We start from the raw sequence: 12,655 nt of genomic DNA, 5'->3' as shown, positions 1-12,655 counted from the left end.
GTTTTCAGTGAGTGTTTTTGTTTTTTGCACCATGCGGTGATCCAGGCTTGCTTCCAGGCAGAAGGGGAAGTGGAGCAGAAAACCAGCTGACCGTGGGTCAGTGCTATGTGACATTAAGTGCAACAGCTTAAATCTATTTAGGATGTTTTTCTGACATCATGATCAGATTTCTTTTCCTTTTTTTTAAGCACGTGCTCAGCATCTTCTAGCAATTAAATCTCTTAGGGTGCACTGCTGTACTTTGAAAAGCACTCCTTGGTGGTATTTTGGTTTGCTGGATGATGCATAAATTAAAATTCTGGGTCTGCCCACTCTTGATTCCTCCCAGCTGTAGAGGAGGAGGAAAACGATCTGCTTTCTCTTTGAGAAGGTGCCCTGCGGGCCCCATGGTGTTGGAGTGCTCGCAGTGCAGTTGTGAGTGCTGGCTGTTGGGGCAGGGCTTTCTTACGCTGCTAGCAAGAGGAAAAGCTGACCTGCCCCTCTGCTCGAGGAGATTTCCAGCACCCTTTATCCAGGAGAGGGGAAAAGCGATGCTCTCGCGGGCGGGCAGCGCAGAGAGGTCCCTGCTCGTGGTGAGGCCGGAGGCTCACCAGGACGCCGTCCCACGCGGCTGCGCTCAGCTGCCTCTCACCTGGCGCGTGCCCGCGTGCAGCGCACAAGCATTCGTCTCTGCTCCAGACCAGGGTCCGTGCGTCTCCCAGGCTGGAGGAGATGTCCCCCGTTGGCCAAGCCACCCGTCCTCCCGAAACCCCCCAGGGTCCTGAGCGCCTGTCCCCATGCAAGCTGCCGGTTTGGTTTTTGAATTCTTTCCATGAGTGCTGAGATGCTCCCGGAGGCTTGACCTGCCGCCTGCCCGCGATGCGGACAGAGGCTACCAAATCCTTTTTCCCCTGCGTGCGAGGACACCCTTCTGGAGGTACCTTCTCGTGGCGGGCCCATTGGGGAGTCCTGCCACCTGAAGAGCAGCCCACAAAAGTTGGGTTTGGTTCCTAAGCAGACATGTAAGCTTCTTTGCTCAGTCATGAATTAGCAGTTCAAAGCACAATCAGTCTTGTCAAACAGTTCTGGCTTGGGCTTTTGGTTGAAGTCTGAACTAAGCAATGATGAGAAATCATGTGTCTGTCCCCAAATCATAGCTTTGTCTTGGCTCAATTCTTCATATTCTGCTGGAATATTTTGTGTGACTGTTGTAAGTTCCTTGTCTCTCTCTCTCTGTATATATGTATATATATGTATATGTATATATATTTTTTCTTTTTTTTTTCCCTAAACTGTGTTTTTATGCGTGCTTTGCCAGCCATGCAGAATCTTTTTGAAGAAGCAGTGACCTTTGGGTTTTCCAGGATTTGAACTTCAAAGTGAAGACATCTTTCTAAGACTTGTCTTCTGGCACTACCCAGCTGCTTTCAGTAGGGAGCATTTCCAGCATTTTGGGTTGTGATGTGATTTCATTTCCAAGTGAGGTGTTCTCATAAAGAAAAAGCAACGCCCTGTGTGTTTCTGTAGCTGTTGACCTTCAAATGAAAATACTTAAGTCATAAGCAGGTCCAGGTATCTTCTGATGTGCTCTTGTAAGTTTTAATCTCACTATAAATTCTACTTTTTCTGTGAAAAAGTTGCTGTGGTCACGGGCAAAATAAAAGGAGAGCAGATTTTTCCGGCCAAAATCCTTTCCACCGTTCAAACGAGATCAGTAACACTGACTGATATGGATCATTCAGGACAGCCACAAATGATATGTTCCTCTTCAGAGCAACTGGGGATTGGTAGCTGCACGGGGTGGGAGTTTCTGTGCAAAGCTGTAGCCTGTCGGAAGCTTTCTCTGCGCCAAGTAATACAAAATAAATCCTCCTGGTGTTAGCTGTACGAGTGACTGGAAATATTCGCAGAATATCCTTAGAGCAGGGCTTGAACAAACAGAAAACATGAGGAGGAAATACAGTCCCAGCATTTTTGCTTGAATCTTTGACTCTGAACTGGCACGGGTCTACCAAAAAGTGAATAAAGATCCCATCCAGAGCAACAACAGCCTCTTTCACGGGCTGCAGGAACTCCTCCCCAGCGCTGGATGCTCAAGGCAGCCCTCGAGGAAGTCGCTAATACTTCTCAAATCCGCGGGGGATGCCGAGGGTCTCTGCACGCTCACGCTTGCTGCTGCCTGCCAGATTGGCTCCGTGTTTTCCTCTGCAGCTCCTCTGTTGTGCTCACGTGTCTGGGCAAGTGCACGCTTCCCAAGTAGGAGTTGCTGTTATTTTCCAACTTTGGATCGTCTGAAGTAGGCGCCCTTTGCTGCAGAAGTTGCATATATTTCATGAATGGGGAACTGTTTCCTGCAGGCCGCTGCGTTGGTGGAACAACATGTTTCCTTTGAAGCCCTGCAAGATTTCCATCCAGTAACTTAGCACATTTATTTCCTTTCAAAAAATCCTTTGCTTCATGTACCCAGGGGCTCCTCCAGTGGCCTCTATCAATGTATTTTCCCACAGTGTTATACTTTTTGAACCTATTTATAGTTTAAATTTTTCTTGGTCTTACCAGCTGACCCTGCTATACCACTTTGCCTGCCTCCCACAGAAGACCTCTTTATTACCTTGGCTTTATTTGAGGTACTGAACAAAGTCCTTTTTAACTGCTGCCATGTGATCTTTGTCCCACAGAAGCAAAATTCGTTTTTCAAAATAAATGATCTCTGCTATCAGATATTACTATTGAACTATCTTGACAAACTGTGTAATGGTGCCAATGCTACCTGCTTCATTAAATAGTTAAAGATTAACGCTGAATCTCTTCTAGTTTATAAGAAATGAGGGCAAGAGTAAAATATATGATCTCATTCTTCTGGGTACGATTCATTCAGCTACATGGAAGAGTGAACCATTCATATAGAAAGGTTACTGCTGCACCTTCCTCCTTCTCAGATGTCACTTTTATCAGATTTGTCCCTTATTTCATGCCTGCTTTATCAGATCTGCCCAAGCGAGGTTCATAATTGAAGCCTCTTCCAAATTTATTTCCCCCTTCTGGGAAGTGCTGCAACTATTTAACAAAGCCCTCCTACAAAGTTCGTTTTTGGCAAGGAACATGTGCTGAGCTCAGGTACTACCACACCACATTGGTGACCTTCGATGCACAATTCTCTTCAAACTGACCGCGAATCTAAAAATGCACATTTTAAGGTAATATGCCCACTTTTGATTTCCTTTTCTTCAATTAAAGGAAATGCATGTTGATATCAATTTCCTTTCAAATCATCTGTTGGCCTTTCCAAGCAATAAACCTGACGAAGCCCAACACTTGGGGAGAGGAAGGTTATTTTGCACGAAGCTTCCCCCCGCTGCTTCTCTTAATATTATCTAGGCTTTTGCCATTCAGAGACCTTCCTTGGGAAGAGCTCTTGATAGCTACCTAGCTTATTGCAAAATGTGTTTTGTAATTCTCTGCACAAATCCTAACATGGCAAAAAGCCCCTCCTAGGCAGCTTGTGTTCAAAATTGATGTTACTTAATTTTAGTCAGAAAAGCTTCCACTGCAATTTCCTGTGTGCCCCATTTCCCTCCCTTCACCTTAGTTTCTACGTATTTTATAGAGAGGTAAAGCCCACCAAAACCCATCAATCCCTAAACACGTGCTTTGTTGAATCCTAAAGTCTTCTACTCATGGATGCTTTGCACTACAAGACACGTATGTTACTCCTGTTATGGGTCACCACACGTGATCACAGTTACCTGAGCAATAGGAGGAAGAAGATTTAGAGAGGACTCCTAGCTCTCGCTGTATCGCTTTGAAGTTCTCCAGTACGTTTTTTGCTTCCAACCTGTTCTAACAATTACTCCTTAGCTTTGTTAAAAAAAGAATAAAATATTCCTATTTTACTTTAGAACATAAATGCCATCATTAGCATCACTACTTTTTGTGCAAGCACCTTCTATAGTTTTCCCCCTTTTCTTCACCTCCTCGTGGAGCCCACTCAATTCTCTTTTTTAAAAAAATATGCTTATCGAAAGTTTCTGTTCTGAAACTCCTTTTGAATGTCTGACATTTGGCTGTTACAAGTGATTAGTATATTTCAGGCTTGCTTGAATTTGCATCTGCTCATCTTGGAGGCTGAAGGGAAGTTTCAGTGAAAATCCCCATTTGTTGTGGGTTTGTCTTCCCAAGTGCTTCTGTAATTTTCTTCACAGCTGTAGACACTGAATCCCAGTGCTAGATGCTTTTAGGCTTTCTTCATAATTAAGTGTTTAGGCTTGTAATGATGAAATTCATCAAAGCTACCAGGTCTGTTAGGAAGACTGAGAAGAAGTAATGGATCTTGGGTTTATCAAATACGTTGCTGGTGCTTTACATTCCAGACTGGTTTCTATCTTCACCATTTCCAGGTAACTCTTTCTTTCTAACAGTGTTTCGCTGAATCCTCTTTTCTCTATTACTTCATTGATGTTCTCTGTCTAGCAGTGAGGTGCTTCCTGGTATCTTTGGCTCTTCATAATTTTCTTGCATGATAATTTGATCGTCCAAGCCCATGATTTCATCATCACTAAAAGCTAAAACTTATGGGGTTTTTTTTTTGTATTTTTTTTTAAGTGAGTTGAATCTCATGGCCTTAAGCCTGGAGGCCAGCTCCTTGTTCTCAGTACTGGTGTATGGATGTCTTTTTTTCAGTTTTGTGCTTAATAGAGGTGTATCACTGTGTCTCTCAGAGCTCAAGCTTTCTGTCCCACCTTAGTGTACCTCCTTGCTAATCCCCCACGGCAGGCTTTTCGTAAAAGGAGTGGGCAAGCCATACGCAGAGCCAAAGGGACAGCAATTGCCCTAGTGCCCCTTCTAAGCTGTCTCAAGGCTTGTTCTGTCAATGAACTCACAGGCAGACTCGTGTAGCAGAGGAACTAAGAAGAGATATGGCTTTCCCCAAATCTGTATCTTCTCTTGGATAAGCTATGGGAAGGCTCTGAAAATTAGCAGTTCCCAACTTCCATGCTGCACCATTAGCTATTTCCATGGTGCACAGGTTCTGTTAGTAGTGGAGGTGAACTTCTTGAGGTCTATCATCACATTTGAGCAGGAAAAGGCTGTATGGCTGGAGTATCTGAGTTAAATTTCACAGTCACTGGAGAAAATTTGCTCCAGGGTGCTTGATGCTCCTGTTCAGCCTGTCAGACCCATTATGCTGCTATCTAACCGCTGTTGTAATGGAGCCTGCCAAACTTTTCATAGAGTTGATCAGCCCTGGCTTGGCACTCTGCAGTAGCATAGTTGTGGCTGACATGACAATATGTGTGATGTTCTCGTATTGCATCAGCTAAAGATGTTTTTGCAAGGAGTTCTTAATGCTATAAATATGCTTTTCAAAATACATAATTTCTGCTTAAACCTGTCTCTCTTTCAGACATGGAATGAGGGGCTCCAAATGTTTTAAATTAACTGCTTATTCTTAGAGACTCTCCTATAGAAATCTCTCTCCTTTCTGCACAATAGTCAATCCTGTTGTTGGCAGAGGAATTATTTTTTTTTTTTTTAAAAAAAAACATGAGTACCTGCTTTGGTAAGGTAGGGTTTACAACAATGAAACAAAAAAAAAAAAGAAATTCAGTAGAATGAGTTGTACCATTCACTCATGGATTTTAAAAAAAATGCCATAAAACAAAGCTAACACTCTTCAGTAAGCTTCTGTTAAGTTTTAGGCATACAATAGCTTTAAGCACATTGCACATTTTTCACATTATACCCATCTCCCTTTATCTTCCTTTGAGCAGTCCAAATGCTTGTGCCAACCCTAACAACTACTAGTCCCTAACTGCTCCTGTCCTGCTGAAAACTGAAAGGAATTAGACACAAAGTTTGCTTTACTTTTGGCCACTATCCCTCTTTGATAGAAAAAGCAAACTTTTAGCCAATACTGAAAAAAAAGATAGACCAGCTCTTAACACACAAAACAGGAATGAGAAAATCTTGGTCTATGTAGAAGGTTGAGAGAAGCAGGCTCTGCTCTTCAGCATTATAAACCAACTTTTAATGGATATAATTTTGTTAATATCTGCTTAGTGCATTCTCCACTTGAGAAAATTGCACTATCCATTCTGAATGGCTTGATAGCTAAAATTCTAGCTATGCCAAAGAACAGGAGCATAGGAGTTAAGCAAGGAATACCTTTAAAATGCCATTCCTAGTTTATTAGTAAGGAATTCCCAGAGCTGAAGGTATCTGGAAGACCACCTCTGAAGCTCTACTCTTTGTTTCCTGTCTTATCACTGCCATCTCTATCGTTCTTGCTGGCTGTCAAGACTTCCTGGGCTTGTTTACTCTCTGTTTGGGGTGTTCTGATTTACTAAGACATTAGAGCTTAAATATGTGCAACATATTCAAAAGGACAGAGAGAAATTGATAGCAACAGGAAAAAAAAGTGTATAAAAATTTATTGTTAAAAAAAATAAACCGTTCAAATAGTTCTGGATGTTTTTTAAACACAGTATACAGCTTTGTAAAATGTAAAAACTACCAAATCTATTCCATGCGTACTCTACCCAGTAAGTCTGCCAATAAATCAATCAAGTTGGCCAGTTACACAATAAGCTTAAATTTTTCTTGCAGAGCGGAGCTCAGGTTTTTGAGGTCCAATGTTGGCCATGCTGGTTGTTAAGCAAGATCTTTTTATTTATTTATTTATTTATTTAATGTCTCTGAAGTAGGAAGGTCAAGAATGACCTAACAAAATGGAAATGGAGCTGTTGCAGCGTGAGGCATGCCTCTGGTGACTTCTCAGGCCCTCAATGCGGATCCCCAGCCAACACTTGTCAGGAGAACTCTTCAATACGGGCCCATAGCAGCCAAGGAGAATGCACCCTCTTCTTTTCCTAGGCCGTAAAAATCAGGTACAGGGTGTTCCTCCAGCCGGTCAAACTCATTGAGGCGGAAGTGAGTTGCCAGTTGGTTTACCATTTTTCTCAGGGCAAGAAAGGCTGCAATGACTTGAAAGGTGAGGAAGAAAGCAAAGATTATATTGACAGCTCGTTCCAGCGGCTGAATTTTCAGGCCTTCATTGAACAGCAAGAAGAGAATTATAGGCAATTGCAGTAGAAGGCTCAGAAGCCAAAACCCAGCCAGCTCAGGGACCTACAACAGGAAGACATCAGTTAAAAACTGGCAGGTGGAGTAGAAAAAATACAAATTTTTGTGGATAAAGCCCACACTTTTATCTTTCAAAAACCAGCACATAATGTGAAATGGTGAAGTGAGGTGGTTTAACATTTCCATATACGGTGTTCTTAAGAGTACTTATTTTTCTGACAAAACAGTTTTGGGCTGCAAGAGATCTCTTTTCTGAGTAAAAACTTCTTGGAATGCCCAAACGCTAAGGGAAGCGAAAGCCAAGGGGACAGAAGATGCAGACTGTAGCTGACAGAAATAACCATGTCTTCAACTTAAGCTTCTTGAAGGAACTGGCAAACCATTTTATTTATATTCAATCCCCATTCAGCTCTCCTGTACAAATTAATATGTATATAAGGTAACATACCTTCTCCTGGAGATTGCCCATGTATCCCAGGTATAGCCGGATGACCTCTATTAGAGAGGCTAGGATGATGACTGTGACCACAATGAACTTGTAGTAATCTGACAAGATTGGATACTAGTGGGAAGAAGAGAGTAAAAGTTTCTACCGTGCTATTTCATAATGTGCTGTCTTTGTTAAATGAAGATACTGTATGCTACTCTAAGTTGACAGTGCTGTATTGGCTTTCAAATGTCCTCAGAACATCCAGTTACAAGCAATTCCCACATAGAACTACTAAGCTCTAACTCCAGTGAGCTTCACCTCTGTACCAGGAAGTGTCTGATCAGATGCATATTAACCATTACTTTCATAATGCATTTAATAATGCATATTAACCATTACATATCAACCATTACTTTCCTTCTGGACTCACCTTGAATTGGAGCATGACAATAGTGCTGAGCCACCAAAGCGGGAAAAAATAAACGTTGAAATAAAGGGACATCTGCAGTGGTAAACTGGAAATTATTTCATTATCTGTAGATAGAAAGAAGTCTTTATTACTCCTAGTTTGCTTCACAATTCCCTTCATTAAGTATGGCAGAAAGATATTTCTCCATCTTAGCTTCAGGCAGGACATTAGCGGTGATCTCAGCCAAATTAAATATTAAGAATGATATTTTCCGAGATCTAGAGAAAAAACTCTGCCCTGTCTTTGGTTATACCATTTCCCAGAATCTAATGTAACTTTAGGCTCACAGGATACAGAATTTTGATCCCTTAGTTATAAATTCAAATCAAGTGTTTGACTGTGGAGTACATCATAAGCTACCAGCTAATCAACAATCTCTGAAATAAATTGATTGATTTAGTTCAAGTAGTAGTATATCCTGATATTGTAGAAGTAGGAGGTGGCATTTTTTTTTCTGTTGTTCTTAAGAAAATGTCCCGAGTTTAAATGAATACATACTGGCTTACTCTCATTTTGTTGCTGACCTTCCTGGGTAGGGACTTGCTCCTACAGAGCAGGCTTCCATTGCCCACTCTCCATTTTGAATCATAGACATTTGAATACAGAGTGACATTGCAAGAAAACAGTAATTCTTTTAGTTCTTTGGAGCCAATAATTCATTGTATGTATCAAACTTATCCTTTAAAGTCTTGAGAAAAGGAAATGAGTTGACATAGTGCAAAGAAAAACAAATACTGAACTGTGTAACACTACGCAGGCCCTAAATTTCACATTTAGGGCTTAACCATAGACTTAGAACATTAGATTCTAAACAAGGAAAAACTTACACGGGCATCCAAGAGAATCATTTGTTTTTAATGGACTAAATTTTATTGCCATAGTCTAGTTAACTGATACCGCATCCAATTTACTTTAATTACCAAGTCTCATTTCTCACATTTTCCCCAAATGCAGTTTTCAGACAAATCTTCACTTGGTACTATTGGTGCAAGTTTAGAAAGTTTTCATTGTGAGCTGCCAATTTGGACCTGCTGTTTTGTATGCAAGTCCTGTGTCCCCATCTGCCACAAAGGTGATATTCAATTGAAATTTAGACCATCAATCAGCCATGTTTTTTTCACTTTTGACTTCAAACCACCTCTCTCCTGATAATGCCATCTCTTTTCAAATCTTCCAGCCATTCTCATACCTGTCTTTGTTCCATCTCAGTCTGTCATCCCTGTTTCCAGTCCAGCCACATGCAGCCCGGTACAGTCTGTTCCAGAAGTCTTTATGCCCGTTGCGGAAGTGTTCATAGTAGCTACTGGACTAGCTGGGAAGGGAGGAGGATTTGGGGACAGAACTGGGACAAACCTTAAGGTAAGGGGTGATGGGCAAGGACTTGCTATACTGAAATAGAAGGTGCAAGACAACCAGTGCTTTTTAATCATCCCATTTTTAAATATCAACAGTCTCCTTCATCTGCAAAGGAATGAAAAATCTATAGGTACCTCAAAGCAGTTTGACTATCTACTGAAATTTGTCCCAGCAACTGTCAGCTGTTCTAACGAATCAATCTCCAAATACCAGAACTAGAACTAAAATTGTGGATTTTAGAGGGCACTGAGGTACAATTCTAAAACATTGTTTTATCTCTCAAAAAATCAGACTGACTAATTATAACTTGTTCTGTTCCATATGTATTAGATGAAAATGTAATAGTTCACGGCCTTGTTATTTAAAAACAGACGACGAGACTGTTTCAGGTACTTTTAGGTCGTAGTGACACAGCGTTCATAGCAGTACTGAGTTCTTCTCAAGTTACAAGATTGTGTTTTGTATGAATGCTTAGAAATATAAGTCATCTCTAATTCATCTTTCTACTCCTAAACTGAACTACTGTTTACTTTGTGGGATTGTAAAAATACGCAGAAACGACACCAAGTAACCCAATGGCTAATTCTTTGGTGCTAGGGCAACTCACTAAGGCATGTATGTGTAAACTTAAGATTTGAAATCAGGACCTCATATAGGTTAATGGTCCATTTGCTGTAGGTTTTGGCATTCATGTAGGAGTTTTCATGAAAGAAAAGGTAACAGAAATGTGTAAAAATAGCAGCTATTCCTGGAGTTAAGAAAAATATCCTGTGTGGTCAGGTGGCTGTAATGAGGAATTGATCCTGTAATGCAGTTATGGGCCCTTATTGATAAGACTTGGAAGAAGATAGGGAAAACTTGCGTATTGAAGCTTTGCATTTTGGCTTGGTACATCTCCTTCCGCTCTAAGTATCTGGCATTGTAACTTTGTGCAGGACTGTGGAGCTTAAAACCAACAGCTCCGAGCTTTTATTTGTTTTCAGTGGTCTTTATAAATCATTTATATATATATATATTTTTTTTTATTTTGGTATAGTCTGAGTGCACGGTGTGTGGCAACGGTGTGTTTTATCTGCAACATTTTGTACAAAGTCGCTTATCAAGTTGTGAAGGTGGCTGCAGAATGGCCTGTGGAACCGCTTCTCAGTCAGACTCCTCCTCGTTTAGTGAAGCACGTCAAGTGCTGAGAGATACCGCAGCCGCTATTGTTTTACTCCAGAAAACACCCGTTAAGCTACGTTATCGGCAGCGACTCCACGGAGCACGCGGGCGGCGCCGGCCGGCCCCGCCAGCCCAGGGAGCACACCGCGGAAACGGCCGCGAGCGCGACCCCGCCCCAACGGCCTCTAGGCGGCGGTTGGTGCCGCCATCTTTACTCCTGGCACGCCCCCTCCCCCGCGCGCCTCAGCTTCATCGCCTCGGCGGGCGCTGTCCCCCGCCGCCATGCCTGTCGCTGGCAGGCGCCCGGCCAGCCGCCGCGCTTACCTGCGCTGTTGCCCGGGCACTGCGGGCCAGTGCGGCTGCTGTCGGTAAAGACAGTGCGGCTGAAGGAGCCGAGCCGCCTCCTCAGGGGCTCGGGCAGCGACATGCTGCGGCGCCGCGACCCGCCGTGGCCGGGGCGGCGCGCAGGCGCAGTGCGGCCGGCGGGCGTTTTCTCCTCCCCGCCGCCGGCGCGGCCGCTCGCCGCCTCAGGACGCGGCGGCGGCGGCGGCGGCGGCGGCGGCGGCGGCGGCGGCGGCGGCGCAGCCGGTGTCTGTCAGGCGTTGGGGCGTCCGAGCACGGCGTGCCCGGCCGCTGTACCCTTCGGGGTGCTTGCCGAGTGGTTTTTTGGTTTTTACTTGTTTTTTCTCTAGCGTTTTGGGGCAGGGTTCAAGGTTTTTTTGAAATCATAATTACAAAAGGTTGGAGCAAACAGTTTTTTCCCAGAGCACGGCTGTTCTGCATCCCTCAGGGTAGATTCAAGGGATTCGTAGTGTTCCGTGGTAACTGGGAAGGGAGAAGTGGGGTAAGGGTAAACATGGTCAGGGCTATTTAGTTACTCAAAGCGAGTATTGTTTTGAGGGTCTATTATGAAACGTTTGATTTATGGTAGATTCAGGTATAATTCAACTCGAAAATATCCTTTCCTCAAAGAAACCTGTTTGTGTCACTGTTGAGTTAAAAGCAGTAGTGGTATTAATAGAGCCTTTGAGTTCTAATTAGCTTTATCTGGTATAGGAGGGCATCATGGCAGTAAGAACGATTAATATGAAAAAAGTTCGTGTTTTACATTGAACATACAGGTACTTTGAACTCTAATAATACCATAATCTGTCAGATTTTTCAGAACCTCTAGGACCTGATTCCTTCTGAGAAGGAAGGGTGCAACTCCTAAGTGTGGCAGAGATTATTTTCTGCCTAACTGGAACAAAAGAGCAGCTTGTGCCCCTTTTCTGTCAGGAATGACAACATTTGTGATTTTACATACCTGATATGATGCATCAATTCCTTCTCTTCTCTTTCTATCCTCTTCTCCAAAAATCATGTTTGACTACTTCCCTGGGTGCTCATTCTCTAGTATGACTTTCCAAACTCAGTGATCTCTGATTAAATAATTTAAAGCCTAATTTAGATTTAATTTCATCCTATTCCACTAGGAGAACCTCAGAGACAGACAACAAACGTGAGTTCTGAGAAATATATTTGGTTTAGTGCTGATGAATGATGTGGTATTGACAACAGATACTTTTCAAAGAACTTCTCCAAGTAGATGTATGGTATGCCAGCAGGGACCTACATAAAAAACTTAAGTCTTTCAGAAGAGTTGAAGAGGAAGTGATTTTTAAATAATTGCAGCAGATTGGAGGGAGAAGGATCTCAAGGTATCCCAGAATTTCAAATGATGCTGTGCATGCCCTCTAAGAGGCAGGGAAGGCAGCAGGCTTTGCTGTGAAAGTGTTCATAGAAAATAAAACTTAAAAGGTAGGTGAGGGTTATCTCCTTTCTGCAGATAAGGCAAAACAGCAGTTTAATCCTGTGAAATGCTCTATGCAGTTTCTGATGAAAACTATGAAAAAGGACACAAAACTCAGGACAGGTCCTGAGCACAAGAGACAGATAAGCTATTAAATGAAAAATATTCCTTGCAAAATATTCCTTACAAAAACTTAGGGTAAAATAAAAAAAAGACAAGGTCGCTTTTGTCTGTACAGCACTGACCACGGCTCAAGCAAGGCTACGTGGAGTAGTCTTGAACTAGCTAGCTCAGGTTTGCTGGTAAGATTACAGGGAAATAATTTAGCATATCCAAAATACCCAAGTATTTTTCCAGCTTTTTCGACCTGACTGTATCCAGCTTT

General features: G+C 42.6%; 1 protein-coding gene across 1 annotated transcript; it reads right to left on the bottom strand.

Annotated features, from left to right (window-relative positions):
* Positions 1–6,432: 6,432 nt before the first annotated feature.
* On the bottom strand, positions 6,433–10,921 carry TMEM17 (transmembrane protein 17). Its single transcript, XM_062573476.1, has 4 exons — positions 10,803–10,921; positions 7,923–8,026; positions 7,511–7,624; positions 6,433–7,107 (listed from the first exon to the last, which is right to left on the bottom strand). The coding sequence occupies exons 1-4, from the start codon at positions 10,903–10,905 to the stop codon at positions 6,802–6,804; spliced, it is 627 nt and encodes a 208-aa protein (XP_062429460.1). The 5' UTR covers positions 10,906–10,921; the 3' UTR covers positions 6,433–6,801.
* Positions 10,922–12,655: the final 1,734 nt, after the last annotated feature.

This window comes from Rhea pennata, chromosome 3, assembly GCF_028389875.1.
Source record: "Rhea pennata isolate bPtePen1 chromosome 3, bPtePen1.pri, whole genome shotgun sequence".
NCBI lineage: Eukaryota > Metazoa > Chordata > Aves > Rheiformes > Rheidae > Rhea > Rhea pennata.
Note: the sequence above shows the minus strand (reverse complement) of the source record. Positions and strands in the feature narration are given on the sequence as shown.

Coding starts and splice junctions, on each gene's coding strand:
- TMEM17 (XM_062573476.1), bottom strand. CDS start 10,905: ATGTCGCTGCCCGAGCCCCTGAGGAGGCGGCTCGGCTCCTTCAGCCGC. Junction 7,625..7,922: donor TTGTCATGCTCCAATTCAAG/GTGAGTCCAGAA, acceptor TCTTCCCACTAG/TATCCAATCTTGTCAGATTA. Junction 7,108..7,510: donor TGGGCAATCTCCAGGAGAAG/GTATGTTACCTT, acceptor TTCCTGTTGTAG/GTCCCTGAGCTGGCTGGGTT.